Source organism: Nannospalax galili, unplaced genomic scaffold (genome assembly GCF_000622305.1).
Source record: "Nannospalax galili isolate Female #2095 unplaced genomic scaffold, S.galili_v1.0 scaffold709, whole genome shotgun sequence".
NCBI lineage: Eukaryota > Metazoa > Chordata > Mammalia > Rodentia > Spalacidae > Nannospalax > Nannospalax galili.
Window position 1 is genome coordinate 2,794,144 of NW_008360314.1, and position 18,974 is coordinate 2,813,117.

The 18,974-nt window shown below is 37.8% G+C and overlaps 1 protein-coding gene across 2 annotated transcripts in view; it reads right to left on the minus strand.

Moving 5' to 3' along the window:
- Rttn (rotatin) overlaps window positions 1-18,974 on the minus strand; it is a 194,107-nt gene that overhangs the window by 38,914 nt on the left and 136,219 nt on the right. For both annotated transcript variants that reach the window (XM_008824930.3, XM_029559532.1), the window contains 5 exons: window positions 18,858-18,951; window positions 11,724-11,916; window positions 10,087-10,177; window positions 6,623-6,776; window positions 3,246-3,383 (listed from right to left, as the gene is read on the minus strand). In XM_008824930.3, coding sequence (XP_008823152.1) covers window positions 3,246-3,383; window positions 6,623-6,776; window positions 10,087-10,177; window positions 11,724-11,916; window positions 18,858-18,951 — 670 coding nt within the window. The remainder of the gene's footprint in view (window positions 1-3,245; window positions 3,384-6,622; window positions 6,777-10,086; window positions 10,178-11,723; window positions 11,917-18,857; window positions 18,952-18,974) is intronic.

The window sequence follows — 18,974 nt, forward strand, 5'->3', positions numbered from 1 at the left end:
CTTCCTGAAGATCTTTTGAAGTAGCCGCCACAGAAACATGGCCTCCGGCTCTGGAAATGCCATGCTTTTCTGTGTGATTTTTCTGGCAGTCTGGCAGTCTGGCAGGAGCCTACTTCCATATGTAAATAGGGTATCTCACAAAGTACCTATCAGCTAAAGCTTTTACCACTACCCCCACGGTATAAAATGTCCTGGTTTTCTCTCAATATTGGAGCTGGATCACTAGGAACTAGAGCTGGGACACTGAGACTTGGAGCCAAGCAGAGCCACTTAATAAAGAGCTGTAACACGGAAAGCTGAATCCTGTGTCTCACTGCCTACGATCCAGTCTCTCCAGGGGGCGCTATCCTTCCGTCATCGACTCATGGAGACCTAGCTTTAGCCGCCTTGTACCTCTCCTCGTGACCCGGCAGCTGACGGGTCCCGAATTCAGAGAGAGAGTACACGGGTGAAATTAGGGCGGGACTCGGCCGGGCAAAGCCCCTACAGCAGAGACTTTCAGCACTCAAGCGGCGGACAGCGACGTGGTGCGTGACCAGACCCGCCGACCTTCCAGGTGCACAGCGGAGATGGAGAAGACCGCGAGACCCGCAGTGCCTTTACTAGTGCGCGCAGGGGCCCCGAGATACCTGCCCGCCACATAGGCAGTGTAGAGAACTACATTCAATTATCTAAAAAGCAAGGAACGCAGGGACTCGGCCGGGCAAAGCCCCTACAGCAGAGACTTTCAGCACTCAAGCGGCGGACAGCGACGTGGTGCGTGACCAGACCCGCCGACCTTCCAGGTGCACAGCGGAGATGGAGAAGCCCGCGAGACCCGCCGTGCCTTTCCTGGTGCGCGCAGGGGCCCCGAGATCCCTGCGCGCCCCATAGCCTGTGTGTGGCCCTGCATTAAATACTCGAAAAAGCAAGGAATGAAGGAAAGAAGAAATAAATAAAAGAAAGAAATTTGGCTCCATTACACTTCATATCATAAAGAATTATATCTTATATATAAGAATGCATTTCTGTTTTCAAACAAGGCGGTGACAAAGAGTACTTAAAAGACAAGCATGTTGGTGCATGCCTATAATCTCAGCTCTGGAGAGGCAGAAGCCAGAAAATGAAAATTAAGAATATAAGACTACTCTGGGCCATACAGGAAAACCTAGCAAAACCCTGTCTCAAACAAACAAACAAAAACCAAAAACAAATAAAAAACCCATGAGGGGACTATAGCTTAGTGTGGTCAAGTACTTCACTAGCTAAGAACAGCAACATCACACAGGTTGTAAAGAGCAAGCAAGCCTAATTCAGAATCAACGATGGAAACAAGTATTTTCAGTTTCTTCTTTTGAGTACTGATCTACTTTAATAAAAATAATATTTGATGCATTAAATTAATCTTAATAATTTTAAACATACAGGATTTATTATTTTGTTTTATGGTTTGTGGTGATATCAGCATAAAACTTCTACTTAGATTTAGCTTTATACAATTTTTAGTAATATCATAAAAACAATGCAACCAGCAGTAGGGTTTTAAGAAAGTTATATTTATCTAAATGGCATCCAATTATTAGTCAAGTTTGAGAAAAGACTGTTATAGGTAACAAGTTAGAAAGTGACCATAAGATGCATTAAATGTATTTGGACACACACACAAAAAAACAAAACAACAACAACCAGAAAACCACCATGACAAGCAATATCTACTAAGATCATGGTGTTTTTGTTTTCATTAATGTTGCCATCCTGCAAATTGTTTATATAGAACATTATCTTTGACCCTATTATCAATAGAGCCAAATACATAGGCTTAAGTCAGAGGTCAGCAATTACTTTTCTACAATGGTCAAATAGTATGAATTTTTTGTTTTTGTTTTTTTCTGTTTGTTTTATTTTGCTTTTTGTTTTTCTTAGACAGGGTCTTCTGATAGCCCCAGCTGGCCTGAAACTCATTATGTGGACCAGGCTGCTCTTGACCTCAAAGAGATCCAGCTTTTCTGCCTCCCAAGGAGTGGAATTAAAGGTATGGGCCACGATGCCCAGCTCAAACAGTAAGAATTTTATGTTCTGCAATTTACTGCAGTTTTTTGCAAGTATTCCTCTCAACTACATGGTAGCACAAAGGCAGCTATGCACAATACATAAATGAATGTGTCTATTTTCCAATAAAACTTTATTTACCTAAATGTTTAGCAGGATATAGTGACCAATTATTAACTAATGTGAAACCCTTTTTGCTTTATGTTGATAATTCAGATGGGAAACTAACTTACCCTTAGTGTTACAAAAGAAAAATCCCAATCTCTCAATTTCCTCCTACTTCCCATGCCCCCCCCCACCCTGCTACCACCACTACTACAGTAGTAGGGACTGAACACAGGGTCTTGTGTACATGAGGTAAGCATTTGACTACTATACTATATCCCTAGCCTTCAACTTCCCTGTTTTCATAAAATCATGACCTAAACATGAACACTTTATTCCTATGGGTGACTAAGAATCCCTTTATCTAGAAAACTAATACTTCTGCTTCTATTGAAAATGTATTTCCCTATCTTATTATTTCAAATTTACTGCTTTGTACCATATATTTAAATTTGTTAAGTGACCAGGTGTGGTGGGTTTGGATGAAAACTGTTCATATATTTGAACAGTTGTTCCCCAAGTGGTGGTGTTGTTTGGGAAGGTTATGGAACTTTTAGGACATGGTGCCTTGCTGGAGGAAGTACGTCACTAGGGGTGGACTTTGAGAGTTTAAAGTCTCACCCCCAAATCCAGTTTGCTCTCTTTCCTCTATGCAGCCGAGAGGTTGAGGTGTGATTAATCTTCCAGCTTCCTGTTCCTGCTGCCATACTTTCTCTGCCCAGGAACCATAAGTCTAGATAAATTCTCTCTTCTATAAGTCGCATTTGCTCATAATATTTTATCATAGAAACAGTAAAGAAACTAATACATGTATCAAAAGGTGACTGGTTTCTACAGCAACTAAAGGAAATCTAGCTAATCATTTATAATATTACACATGTATTCTCATAAAATCATACTTTTCTTAATTTTTTGGCATATTGAAATATACCTTAATTTTTAGAATCTGTGTTTGGGGAGGAAAAGGGGCTCATCAGGAATATTGCAAATTCCCCAGTACTCAGCAATTCTTTCATAAGCCATGCCATAATTACTTGGAGAATTTACACATTTAACTGGGACTAAAGATTACCTGGATTTTTACTAGCAGAAAGACAAGAGTATTTTCTTACCCACCACTGCTTCCCAGTGCTTGGCGAGAGCTGAGGTAATAGGAAGGAGGGAGACAGTACCAGCTTTCCTCAGGAGTGTGACCAGAAGGTCAAATAAATGTGTCCATGTCTGATAAAAAGCCAATACTAACTGTACATCTATAAAATTAATCAAAACATTTCAAGTTATTAACATGAAGAGAACTTTTCAAAAATATTCACCACTGATACTTTATTACACTCACAGTATGAAGTACAGGCATGCCAAATAAAAATGCTACAGTTGGACATTATCCAAGTCATTTCAATTAACTTCTCTTTTAGACTTTTAAAGTTGTCTTCCCTCCATCCTTCTACATACAAACCTTCCTTTTACTAAAGTATGCTCAGCAATAATAAGAAAGTGCGACCCAGTGAATATAAGCTTTAACATCAGAACTACATAGTATGCACATTATAAAAACAAGACATTGTGCTACTCCTGTAAAACAAAGTTTTCTCTTATTTTCTTTCTTCCTTCTGGCAGTTTTGTGCAGGGATGAAAAGGAAAGCACAATGTGCCAAGGTCAAGGCAGAAGAGAAAGAAAACCTTCTTTGAAGAACCAAGCAGAGAATTAACCCACAAAGAAAACTGATACAGAAGAAGGCTCAGTACTCCCGCCTGTGCTGCCGGCAGAGTACAGGAGGCAACTCCGCACAGAGGGACACAGGGGAAACGGAAGCTGGGGCACAGAGGCTGTCTTGGTTGTCTCTCTGGTCATGCATCAGCAGTTTTGTCATTTTTTAAACAAACTCACTAAAGTAAACTAAGGACCTCCATCCTGGTGTTCCTCAGCATCAGTGGGTGCTTTGGAGAAAACAATTTCCAAGGACTTGGGCCACAGTCTGTTTTATCTTCTCAACCACTCTGTCATTATGGCTCTCTAAGGACTTTTTAAGATGCTTTCTAATGGCCATTCCCATAAAATTTTAATCCCAAAGATATACTGTGCATACAAACACATACACACACACACACACACACACACACACAGACTTACATTTACTGTATGCTTTTCTGTATTATCTCTAAGGAAACCTAAGTATAAAAAGTCTATTCTTTTTATTCAATAAGGCCTTAAGAATGATAAAATATTTAAGCTGAAAAGTAAATAAAAGTTAAAATGCTATGAACTTCATTTACTATACTTGCTGAAAAGATTTAGTAGAATTCACTTATCTATATTATAAGGTATTGTTTATCTAAATTAGCAATTCCTATAAATGCATAAGAGTAATATAACCAATTTTTAATAAAAATTCAAAACATATTTTCTCAGGAAACATAACTTAAAAATACTTACCTTAAAATACATTTTAATGAACATTTATGTATTTGCTAGATACCAGAAAATACTTAACTGCTGGATGTATATTCAGACATTACTAATAATTTTTTTCTTGTACTACTTTCTGTAGTTACTCATATATTAAGCAATTCTTATATTAAAAACATACACTATTTTACTCAATTTTCAAAGTCCAAATCAAAAAAGCAAGAGGAAGAAGAACAATTATTTATAAGGCAGCCACTAACAGGCAAAATGCCCCCACCACCAATCGTCATGTGACTGTGTGAACAGGTGATTCCTCACCTATTTATCACAGTTTGTAGAACTAAACTTGCATACATCCTGTGTATCTTCACGAACTCAATGTCAATATTTCTTAGGCGATATCCAAGAAAACCCAACATAAGAAATTACTGAAATGAATTTACAAGGTAAAACTGAGCTCTGATGACTATGGACCATTGTATTGGTTAAGTTTTCTTTCTTTTTTTTTTTTTTTTTCTCCTCACCTCCTTCTCCAGGTTTCATCCTTTGTTGAGACTGCATAGAGTACCCTAATAAGATTAGTTAGACTACTGCTGCCAATAATAGAATTTCCAAGTATGGAATTACTGTTCTCAAGCACTGGGATAATTTTAACAGATACTGAAGACCCAGAATGCTCTGACTCCATTTTGGCTAGCTTCTTTAGACAAGCCCAGACAAGCTCAGGCATAGTGTACATGTAAAAGCCTTATAAGGTTACTGGGATGGTATAAGGTTAGCATATACTTTTCTTCTTGGATTGATAATATGCCCTGAAGACAGCCCCTACCAATCAAGACTTTCCCCTTTCCCCGTACACAGGATATGGGGACATCCAATTATTTTAAAAAATGCTTGGCGTGCGTGGGTTTCTGTGGAGTGCCCCAATAAAAGCTCCTGCTTGCTATTGTTCGGGGCCAGACTCCATCTTTGGCTTGTGAGGTCTGTGCCCGGCTAGCCGCCATTTGGTTGTTGTCCTTTTTTACTTTAAATTCTTGAATAAACTTTTTGTCTAATCTTTTTGGGTATCTGTGGGAATTATTCTCGAACCCTAACAATACGATGGTGAGGACTAGCTTTGCTAGGTATCATGGCACCTTTCACTTTTGATATCTAAAACACAAAGCATAGGCCCACAACTAAAAGGACTCACTAAGGATGAACTGAAGCCAGGCCTGGTGATGTAGCTCAGTAATCGATTACTAAGATACTTGAGAGGCTGAGGCAGGAGGATTGCAAGTTGAAGCCCTGCCTGGGCTACTCAGTTCAAGCCCAGTCTAGGTAACTTAGCAAGACACTATCTCAAAAAAAAAAAAAAAAAAAAAAAAAATTTAAAAAGGTTGGAGCTATAACTCAATGATAAAGTGCTTGCCTAACCTGTGTAGGACCCTAGACTCAATCCCCACTACTGTGGCAGGGTAGGGGGTGATGAATGAATACACAGAAAGGCAAATCAAATGATCAGTCATTGTATTATAAACTATGACTTAAAATAATAAAAAATCATATTCATACATTGTATGTATACACACACACACACACACACACACACAGAATCCAAGGTTTCACACAAGCACTGTGCTAGTCTCCCTGTATTTGATTTGTTTCAATTTTCTCTATTACCAAGTACTATATTCAACTTTCAACCTAAAATAGTTCCCAATACATTGAGATCCTCTGAAATTTTTGATATTATATGCTAGACTGGCTTAAACCTATGACTTAAATGGCTTATTAGTAAGGCCATTTTGTCTTAGCCACAATTGATAAGACTAGTACCCAGAACTCACTGCAGTCTCTAGCATGTATTTCAGCTCACAGATGGCGATGGTCCTTTTTTGCAGTACTCATCTGCCTTAAATGATCTCCTGGAATCACTTCAGACTGATTTACAATAAAACATATCATCAAAATCTCCGCAAAAACTTGTGGAAAAAAAACCCGAAAAACAAAAAAGAACTCAATGTGGAGCTAGGTATCACAGTAAGATTTGTTCCCTCAATATTGTTCATTGGTCACATAAACTAAAAAACTAACGCTTACCTAATACATCTTTGATGCACACAGTGAGAACTCTAGTGACATTGGTGATAAGAGTTTTCAAGAGGTGATCCTGTGTTACAAGGTCAGGATCTACCAACAGACAAGACTGAAGAAGCCGGGACAGAGATGACATGTATTCCAGGAAAAAGGAAACCTGTTTGTAAAAGGAGATGAAATAAAACAACAGATTACACTTAAAGCCCAACTACTGGCATGGTGTTTTACTTTTCTATGTATTATAAGGAACCATCTCTCTGTAAGGTAAGTTTAACAAAGCACTAATAAAGTATCAAACATAATTATGTGCTATAAAATTAATAGCAAACAAAGCATTATTTTTCCACTGTTATAAGCATGTCATTAATGGTCACATTGGTGCTATCGGGTATACGAGTGCCAAACAAAGCTGAATTTTAAAAATTGAATTCTGCAGTTCATTTAAAGGAAACCTTCATATTTTTAAAGTATCTAAGTTGTAGAACCAATATTCTAAAAGTATAGAGGGTATTTAAAATGATACTATGCACCAGTTTATAAAGAAAAATTACAAAAATATTCCTCAAAGTACACATGTGTAGAAGAAAATAAAGCTATAACCCAGTTATTGCTACAAATAAAATACATTTTTGCTTTTAGTTGTCCTTCAATATAAAATATATTCTTAAATAGAAGAGAAAAAAATCAAATCTCCAGTATTAACAATAAAACCATCTCTTAAATTTTCCTAATGCTAATATTATAATACCTGGCAGTCCTTTCAAAAAGACCTCTGGATGTCAAGAATAAGCTGCAGTATTTGTGTAGTGGCTATTCTTAAGCAATGAGAGTCTATACAAGTGAATTCTACAGAGATATTCCGAAGTCAGTTTCCCTCTGAGTACACTAATCTTAGTGAAGTCTAAGAGAATAAATAAGAGCTAGGAACTATCCTCCATTTGTGGAAGGGTGCATGCCTCCACAGTGTCTGGTCCCAGACTATTCCAAAATACATTTTCTATCCTTCCTCTGCTAATGTGAGTATGCTCTTTATTGGATTTGCTAGGTAGAAAGTTAGATGTGCCTCTATCCTTCACAAATTCCTTATACAATTTTTGAAATTAGTGGCCTGAAACTCACTAGGTAATAGAGCTTTAGCTTCTGACCCTCCTACCTCCATCTCTCAAGTGCTGGAATTTCAGGTGCCATGAGATTTAGCTTTGGGAAGTCTTTTTGATCTTTTCATCTTCTACTCTAAGTTACAGCATGTCCGATCCCTGAGTATCAGAAGTATTACCATAAATAAATAAACCATGCAAGGTGGGAATCAGTCAGAAATGTGAAAAACAAAAGTTAAGCTTGAATTCTTTAGTAAACTAATAAATTTAAGATTAAATAAAATAGGGCTGGAGAGATGGCTCGGGGTTAAGAACACTGGCTGTTCTTGCAGAAGACCCGGGTTCAAATCCCAGCACCCACATGGCAGCTAACAACTGTCCCTAACTCCAGTTCCAGGGTATCTGATGGCTTCTTCTGTCCTCCGTGGGCATTGCATGACACGGTTGCACTTACCTACATGCAGGCAATACACACAAAAAAATAAAATAAATAAAATATTTTTAAAAAGATTAAAATATTGACATCATTCATAAACTGACTTTTGTCTATGTAAGACACTCTTTAAAAACAAGAACAGAAAATAAAAAACCCTTAAAATGTACCAATCACAAACTCCAACACATTTGTACCTACAGCTGACTATAACCTCACTATCCAGCATTATGTGCCAGGCTCTGCCCCAGAGACCCTTGAGTTTCCCTTTTCATTCCAGGTCTCTGCTCAAATGTTATCTTCTATTGACTTTTCTGACCACCCTATTTATATCAGTTGTTCCCCATGTGACCCACCCTTTTATCTAACTTCATTTTTTTTCCCATACCACTTGTCACTATTATACAATACTTAACATTTTACTGTCTTCTCCCCTAGAAAAAACTCCATGTGGGCAAAGATGTTTTGCTTTTTATCAAGAGGAACTATAGCAGAATATGGTACACATTAAAAGAATTTTCTGGAAAGAGTGAAAGATCTTATACAAGTAGTAATAGCCAAGACGCATTTATTCTACAGTACAGACAGCACGGTGCATCAGAGTGTGATCTGGAACCAACCTGCATGGTCAACTTTCCTTGCTCTGCTCCAATTGTGTGAAATTCCTCAATTTCAATAATTTCCTTTACAACATGATATTTCACTAATGAGATTTCATATGATTTCTTGTGAGGAATACATTAACCCAGACAAGCCACACAGTGGTTTCTTGCTGCTATTATGGCATTGTTCTGTATATTCAGGACACAATAGCAAATACAACAGCAGGCAAGGTCCTGCCCTCACTACTGACTGTGCCCTCTAGCCTCATCTCCGCCACAGATTCAGCTCCATCCATTCTGGCCTCCCAGCTGCTTCTTGGAAGACCAACCACGCTGTGATCCCAGGGGCCTGCTAGACTACAGGACCAGGTTTCTTCACCACAGATCACACATCATTATAGGAAAGGTCACCCTAAGTAGAACAGGTTTCTGCTTTAATCTCTGACACTGTCCCCCGCTTTAGTTTATCTTCTGAATGATTATTCCCTTAGGCGTATATAGACTTGTTCATTATCTATCTATTTTCCTAATATGAGGGAAAAGTTCTTTGTTTTGATGCCTTAAGGAAGATCCTGGATCAGAGAAGGCACTCAGTGATGATTTTCCAAATGCACCAACAAAAGAGAAGAGGGAAGAGTAACTTGCGAAAAAGCATATTCAAACGAAAGTATTGCACTAGAACATGTGTTTTGGGGGGACCATGCATAGTATTCCCAGGATTTGTGATGAGGGTCTTCCGTGTTCACACAGCTTAACACAAAAGGAATGGGTCTGCTCCACTTCACATTTACCACCTCCCAATAAATCCTAGCATGCTAAAATTTGATCTTTAAATAAAATTTCTAGTAGCAACAACAATACTGAAAATTGCTGAGCATATTTTATATAGAAAACTTAGGTAATAACCACAAATATAGTAACCATGTGTGAAAGAAAAGGTTCAAATTATTTTTATCAAATTGTTTTGAAAATACAAATAATTTAATCTAAAAACTTCAGCTATGGTGAAAATAACAGAACAGAGACAGCCTCAAATCATAGGAGTAAGAGAGCTACACCACTGTCTTCTTTATACAGTAGTGCTCAAAGAAACTTGATTAAACATTTATAGCTGATTAATGATGAGGTCAAGAATAGGATCCACTGTTCTTCCATCCAAAGATGTTTCATATTAAAATTAAAAATTTAAGCAATGTACTTCAAATAAGTTCATCTTACCACACATACCCTGGGAAATGTTCTCCCTTTTCCTACAGTTACATCTTCGTGAAAGAATTTATGGATTTGGCTCAGGAACCCAAGGCACAAGGTGAGAGGCAATCCTGAGATGCTTACCTGAGCCTGAGCATGTTCAACTGGAGAAGATGAGGGCAGTGGAGTCTTGAGTTCCTGGATACACATCTCTATGAGCAAAGCATCCAGAGTGCTGGCAAGGACAAAGAAAGGACCCCTTCAGATGGCTACTCTGCTTCTTAAAGATGAAGCAGAATTTGAAGTTTCAAGGTAAACCGGAATATAAAGAAAAAGATTCTTACAAGTAAAAAAAATAAATAAATAAGTCTTCTCAGAATATTTCAAAGAATAGGAAAATATCTTGTTAGTAAATGAGAAAAGCAAAGAATTCTGAAGTGAAACCACAAATGATTTTGTTTCAGTTCTTTTCTTAATACCCCAAAAGAAAAGGTGGTATGATTTGGCACAGAGAGGGAAGACAACACATGGGTTTAAAAGAAAGTAAGCACACTGTGCTGGAGTAGGTAGACATCAGGAAGAAGAGAGAAGTAACATTTACTGCACATAAGGGAGTGAGTGGACGCCATCACTTTAATCCTTATACTGACCCCTGGTGCTAACAATGACTCTCAGGAGACTAAATGATGTTTCTAACACTGTAACACTTCTGAAGGAATGAACTAAGTTTTAGATTGGCCTGAATTCAGTAGGCAAGCCTTTTCTATTATACTTTGTAAATGATCAAAAAAAGAAAATCTGAGTTTCATCAATACTATGAAAATGAAATCAAGTCATTGTTTCCTTAAATGCTATCAGAATTTTTCTGATAAGTTTAGCTTCCCATAACAAAATACATCCAAATAACATTCAACAGTGATTTTCAACCTGGGAACATTATCCTAATATTTTATTAAAGAATAACCAAAGTGATTAAACCGTACTCCCTGAATGTGCTGTAGGACAGACAAGGATTAGAACCATTTGAATTTAAAAAATAAATAAGTCTTTTGGCCTTAACAGTCAAGATAACCCAATACATGTATATTAACGGACCTGGGGTATAGAAAAAAAAAAAAAAACAACAACTATGACTGTGGTCCCCAACTATGAGCCACGGTTCCACATTCCTCCAGTGGTAGGCTGCTGGTAGAGCAGATTCTCTGGAGAACTACATGTTGGGCAGCAGTTTCAGTCTTCTCTGAATGGCAACATTACCCACAAACCCATCCCCTGAGATCCCAGGTTGTGCATGGAAGTAGCTTTATCTCTATGTTGGATTTATGCTGGGGACAAGGGAGGTCTCTGTCATTTTCAGTTTCTAATCTTGGGAAGACTGATTCTCAAGAATGTACTTCCCACCTCCCTTGATGGCCAGCTACGGTCTTGACTCCACACATGGTCCTTGGCACCCAGGTCTCGACACTGGACCTTTCCTATTCTCAGGCACCAAGAGGTTTTCCACCATTATTTTTTACTCTTCTACAGCCCCAGTGTACATTCACCTACAGAAAATGTAAAATATCCAAATGAACTTCTAGAGATAAATTCACAGACTGGAAAGTTTAAAAAAAAAACAAATAAAACTGTGAAGACAACTGTAGCAAAAGCAAAAACCTGGAGTTTAGTAAGTTCTCAGACAGAATATACTCCCAAGATATGCGGTCTTTATCAATTCAGAAATATAACTTATGTTGATTCATCACTATTACCATGGCTTTCTTGGAACATTTATCTCTTACCTACAGAGAAGCTCTATGAGATGGGCTTGTCGAAAAGCATTTGCAGCATCTCTTGACATGATTATCAAGAGGTTGTCTAAGAGGCTACAGATTGCTGATAGAAGAGGTGGGGTAACAAACGCATACTGCTTGGGCAGGTGAGCAGACAGCGATGAGTCACGAGGAGGCCGTGCTGGTGTAGCTTCATGCTGACCTATTATTGTTAGTAAGCATAGACATTAGTATTTAACTTACCTGGTGGTTATTCACAATATTTATAAATTCTCAGAATGAGAGGTAAGTTTTTAAAGATGAGGATGGGTGGTTAGTTAATTCTCAGAGCTGCAAAGCTCACCTTAACCCTGAGGGCAGGAAGTTAGACTGCTCCTTCTATTCCTTACCTCCATCTTCCATTCTGTTTTTGTGTATGTGTGTGTGTGTGTGTGTGTGTGTGTGTATGTGTGTGTGTACACTTGCACATACACATTTACATGGATGAATGTGTATGTCCTGGGATAGAGTAAGAAGAACCAAGGCAGTAAGGTCAAAACACAGCTTTGTATCTCTCACATGCAGACACAGAAACAAATATGGGTCCACAAGACTTTTTCTTAAAATGCTAGGTGCCAGAGCATTTCAAAACTCCAAATTCTTTTGGGTTTTAGAAGAGCAGTAAGGTATAATACATTGTAAATCTTTCACCACCTCCACTGGGATCCTGACAGCATCCTACGATGAACTATTTCTGTAGAGCAACAAGCACACACTTGCAACAGGGTGAAGAAAGCAGTACCAGACTTCAAGTCAATGGTGCTCATCAGCTGTTCAGCTTAGATACCTGTTGACTTCTGAGAAAACTTAGGTTCCAGAAATTGTGAATTTTAGGAATTGTGAGCCTTTCCTAGCAATCCCTAATCTGGCTCAACACATTTCCTTATTACTCTCACCCTTTATTTCTTTGGAGACAACATTAGATTTTTAATTCATTCAAATTTAGGAAAAAAACGTGAGTACAAAGAAATCTGAGTTAAGAATTATTTTGTCATATTTTATTTATCTATCTACATGACCTGGAACCTACTGAGTTGTTTATAATTCACAGATAAATAATCTTCCTTACTTCTAAATTAATTTTCTAAAAACAGTGATACTGTCTTTTATTACTACAGCCCTATTAGTAAAATCAGGAAACCAACACTGATGCTATAGACCTTTTCTAAATTTTGCCAATAATCCTACAAATGTTCTAGATAAAAGAAAATAGTACTTTTGAACTTATTGGACTATTTCTGCACTAATTAACCTATTTCTGCTTTCTTAACTAGAAGAGTTCCTTGGTATTGCTTTGTCTTTCCTGACCATGACAATTCTGTGAGGAACCTTGCAGAACCTATCTGAGGTTTGTTCACAATCAGATTCTCAGTGCATTATCAGGGGATAGGACTCATATTTTCTCATTATTAGAAATAATAATTTTAACCATTCAATTAAGGTAGTGTTATGTTTTTAATATGAAATGTCTACCAAAGGTTCATGTTTTAAAGCATAAATCTCCAAGTGGTAGTAGTATTTTCATAAGTTCTGGAAACTTTTTAATATTTTATTTATTATTTTATTCTATGTGTATGAGTGCATTGCCTGCATGTACAAAAGTATACCTGTGTCATGCAGTGCCAGAAGAGGGCTGAAGAGGGCATCAAAATACCCTGGAACTGGAGTAATGTATGGTTGTTAGCCCCCGTGTGGGTGCTGGGATTCAAACTTGCATCCTCTGCAGAAGCAGACAGTGCTCTCCGCTGAGCCATCTCTCCAATTCAAAGTTCTGGAAACTTTAGGAGGTGAAGCCTACTTGAGGAAAGGTCACTGGGGTGAGGGACAGGAGGGTCTTTGGGGGTATCTGCTCCCTGTCTCCATTGCTATTGCTGGTCTGTCATGGTGTAAACAGCATCTACCATACAGTCCACTATGGTATGGAGCTGTACAATCAGCCCACAAACAAACCAGGTGGCCATGAAGTGAAACCTCTGAAATAGTGGGCCAAAATAAGTCATTCATTCAATTAGGTTTCTAAGATACTCTGCTTGCTGTGACATAAAAGTTACTAAGACAAGTCGTACCTACCAGATTTTTCAACTGTAAAATTCTATTTCTTTTCATGCTAAAATGGCTAGCAAATGGTAATTTTCTCATGCCATCAATTCTTTATTATTTTAGTTGACTTTCTAAGAACATGGAAGAACACGGCTGTGGTGGCTTAAATGCTAATGTTCCCCATAGGCTCTAAGTCTTTGAACACTTGCTCCCCAGTTTGTACACTATTTGGGGAGCACAGAACCTTTAGGAGATGTGCCTTCCTATGCTGCAGGAAGTATGTCACAGGGGGTGGGCTTTGAGAGTTCTTAAGTCTTGCTGGATTTCCGGTTTCGCTCTGGTTCCTATGCCTGCTAGAAGATGTGAGTGCTTAGCTTTCTGCTCCAGCCATCTCTGCCAACATCCCTCCTCACCATGATGGACTTTTACCCCTCTGGAACCATAAGCCAAATAAACTCTTCTTTCTAGAAGTTGCTTTGATTATTATGGTGTTTTATCACAGCAAAAGAATACCAAAGTAACTAATACCATTTCCCTCCCATCATGTATTCATTTTACTCTAATTCAAGCATTCTTTTTTTTTTCTTTTTAAATGTGTATGCATGTATTGCCTGCATGTAGGTAAGTGCACCCATGTCATGCAATGCCCACAGAAGAGGTTGTCAGATCCCCCAGAACTGGAATTATGGACAGTTGTTAGCTGCCATGTGGGTGCCAGGATTTGAACCCAGGTCTTCTGCAAGAACAGTCAGTGTTCTTAACTGCTGAGCTATCTCTCCAGCCCTAATTCAAGCATTCTTAATCTCTGTATTACACTCTAGTTGTTTTGTGTTTCCATTATTCCAGGAATTGGCCCCTTCAACAGGAATCCTATAGCCCTTTATTGTGTGTCCAATTAACCTTTGTTGCTCCAGGGTCATATTAGTCTCTCCTCTACCAAACCCTGAAATCAGACATTTGTTCCAAAGAATTCTGATTCTGCAAAGAGGAAAATGGGATTCAGAAGCAATTAAGTAAATGTATAAGTTACTAATTAGTGTGCCATTATTTCTGAGACAGGAAATGCCTTTGTGTGTATGTTATACACATGCTTGCATACACATATATTTGAACACATACACACTTATGTATCTATGAATCAATGAAAAGCTAATTCATACCGAGAGCTCCAATTCTCATTTAACTTCACAGGGTCCATTAACACCTTTACTCCTTCAATATTTGCAATTCATTACATGAAAGTAAGCAACCTGGCTTTTATCATCTAGTGTCTATTTAGTTGTCCAGTTTCACAAGCACCTTAAGACATTTTCAGATTGGTACTTTGCACTAGTGCAAAGAGCAAAACTAGTAACATGAGTTCAATGCTTGCTTACAGTTTTCTTTGCCATTAAGTCTGAGGGTCTCAACATTCAACTAATTTCTTACTCACATCAATGTCACTCATGTGAAATGTAGCTAGATGAACTTTATATTCTACACTGTTTTTCCATCTTTGTCAATTGAATTTTCCTTTGTAGCACACAAAACATAAAACATAAGGTTATAAAAACCCTACTAAAGCTGGGTATGGGAGGTAGGTAGATCTTTGTGAGTTCCAGGCCAGCCTGGTCTACAAAGTGAGTTCCAGGCCTGCAGGGGAACCCTGTCTCAAAAAGAATCCCTCCTCCCCCAAAAAGGACCTTACTGAAGGAGGCAGCAATGAAGAGTGACTATGCCCAGAGCCCAAGTCCAGTCCCTTCTTCCTTTCTCCTGCCCATTACTATGTATTTCCTCCCTGACTCTCACTTACCCTGTAACTAAGCTTCCTCTGATTTCTTTTACAGCAAAATGAGAAGAGATATGTATTTTCCAAAATTTCTTCTTCTTTGTCAAACACCAAAAAGTAGAAATCTACAAATACTACATAAGTATACTTTTAAGCACACATATAGTTATGTTATGTGTGATGCATGGGTACACATGCCCACTTATGCACATGTGGAGGCCAAAGGTCTAGGCTGGGTGCCCCCCATCCATTGCTCTCCACCTTATTTTTTGAGACAGAAACTCTCACTTTAACTGAACCCACCAGTTTGGCTAGATTGGCTGGTCAGTGAATCCCAGGATCTGTCACTGTCCCCTTGCCCCTCCACCCCAGAACTGCGGTGACAGTCATGTGCCACCATAGCTTCTTATTGTTGAGTACTAGGGGTCTGAACTCAGTTCCTCATGCTTGCACAGCAAGCACATTAAGCATTGAGCCATCTCTGCTGGGTAATATGCCTACTTAACAGTTCTTAGGAATTACTATTTAACAATTTGAAAACATCCTTCCCATTATGTTTCAAGAAAGGAAACTTTTATTCAAATTGTGATGAAATACAGATGCCATAAAAATTAATACCTTAACCAGTCTTGCTCCCATTTCTTAATAGCTGTATAGTCCTTCATTGTGTAGACATTTACTTAAAAATCACTCTCCTGCTTATGAGATTTGATATATTTTTTAATTATAAATGCTGCATTAAATAATCATGTGCATATATATTTTCATATTTTCAGAGATAAGTCATGAAGAAATTCCTATCTATAAGACAAACAAATTTATGGATTTGTTAGATATTGCTAAGTTTTCTTCAAAAAGTATTATTATCAACTGTATCCCCTCTTAACAATCTTTAAGTGTTTGTTTTCCATAGTCTGGCCAGTAGGATGTGCTGCCAATGCTTTTTAATAGCTGCCAATTCAGTAGATGAGAATATCACAATGTGGCACTGATTTGTACTCATCAAAGGCAGGGTTACTCCTATCTTTGTGAACATCTGACTCATGTCTCTGCTCACTTTTACATGAGGTTTAGAGTTTTTTCTTCCTTAAGTACTAAAAGTACTTTATATACTTTTATATCTTCATTTGTGAACTATGTCGCAAATAGTTAGGTTGGTTTGTCAGTATTGCTTTGCTTTATGGTATTTTGTGCCATCCAAGTTACTTTTAATTAAATGTAAAATACATCAAGTATTTTTTGTTGAATTTGGACTAAGGCAAAATTTGAAAGTCTCCCTCTATGCTTAGTTTTATGAGGTATCCATCCATGTTCTTTTCCTAGAATTAGTATGATATCACTTTTCACTTCAGAACCCAGATGACTCTTGTGCAGTATGTGAAATATACATCTAATCCATCCTGTTCCAGTGGCTAGCCTGTCTCCAGCACCATCTATCCGAAGAACAATGACTTATCCAAGGATCTGATGTGCCACTTTAATTACGTAGGATACATTCTCAATTCCATTTCTTTTTCACTGCTAGTAATAAACTCATTTAATTACGTTTTTCAATGTGGTTTGATATTCAGTAGGGCTTGTCTCCTTTTGTAGTATTTTCCAGGGTACTTCTGCATACTCTTTTTTTTTTTTCTTGTGAATACAATCTTGTTCACTATGGAAAAACTTGGTGATATTTTTATTTGGAATGTATATAATTTATAGGTTACCTTATAGGAAACTGATAGCTTTTTGATGTTGAGCTTTCCTATATAAAGATGAAGGATATCTTCTTATTTGCCCACATCTATTTTTGTGGGTTTGGGGAATATTTTTAAGTTTTCCACCCCATAAAATTTGTAGGGGCCAGCAAGAAGTCTCATTGGGTAAAAGCACTTGCTGCCTAGCCTGAAGACCCAAGTTCAAGTCCCAGGACTCACATGGTAGAAAGAGAACCAACCTCCACAAGTTCAAGTGTGCTCGGACCTTCATATGCATGCTGTATCATGTATAAACACACACACACACACACACACACACACACACACACACACACATACACTAAATAAAAACGTAAAAATAAAGAGCCAATAATATTTACATATTTCTTATGGTTTATGCCTTTCTTTTTATCTTCTTTGTTGCTATTATAGATGGTCTTCTCTACATCATGCTAAGTACTTACAGGGACATGTAAGATTTACTCATTTCTGTGTATTTTATGACATTCTACCTTAGTGATTTTTCACCATTTAAATTAGTTTTTCATTAATTCTTTAGAGATTTGTAGGCATACAATATAAAAAAATCAATTAAGTATTTTCTATAATTAAGCCCTTTATTTAATAACATAAATTACTATAATCTAAGGTGGGCCACTGATTAGAATATTATTGGACCAAATATTGCAATGAAAAGTCAAATTTCAATTAAGCAAGTTTTTCTAGGAACAATTTTCTCTGTATATTTTATATATCAGTGTTTACAATTTCATTTTGGAAAACATATGCCTTTCAGGTCAGAAATTTAATGCTACTAAATAAGGCTTACATATTCTATAGACTTAAAAGATGAATTACAAATTTCAAAATAAACACAACTTAGAGCAGAGTTGAATGAATAAACTGTTCATAGTGTATTTCCAGTAATATAGAAACCTACAGACTGTGCCTTTCACATGGACATAGAGCCTTAAGAACACTTCCAACCACAACCTCTCCACTTTCAAGTCATTTACTGTATTTCCCAAGACAGGGCTTTTAAAAAATGGAACGAACTAATATCCAAAGTTCCCTGATTCAAATACTAAGCATCTAGGCTCAACTAACAAGGAGTCATATGGCCATCAGACATCTCGATAGCCAAATTCTTTTTCAGCTCAGAGCATTTCTTTTGTTAATTTCTGATATATTTGTTCTAAATTATAATCTCATGTTCTGTGATTTATTTAACTAACAACTTGTTCTCTAGACGTTTTCTTTCAAAATGCATGGACTCTTCTTTTCTTTTCTAGCATAATGCCTTCCTTAAAGAAAAGCATACCTTGAGAGTGAGCTAGACCTGAGTTCAGATTCCCATCACCCACGTAAAAGCTGGGCATGGCAGCACACATCTGTAACCCTAGTACTAAGGGATCAGAGACAAGCAGACCATTGGCCAGTCATTGATTCTAGAGTCAGTGAGAGACCTTGTCTTGGAAGAAGTGGAGAGCAGCCAACGAAGTTATCTGATGTCAACCTCTGGCCTACACAGACACACAGACACAGACAGACAAGACAAGACCCACCCCCAACACACACAAAACAAAATAAAAATACCTTGAGCTTCAAACTGGTTAAGAGAAGTTTCAGGGAGAAGTGTCACTGACGGCATAAGTGGCTGAAATTCAGCGCTCCCGGCTGAGGCTGCCACCTGAGCATAAAAGAACTGTTTTT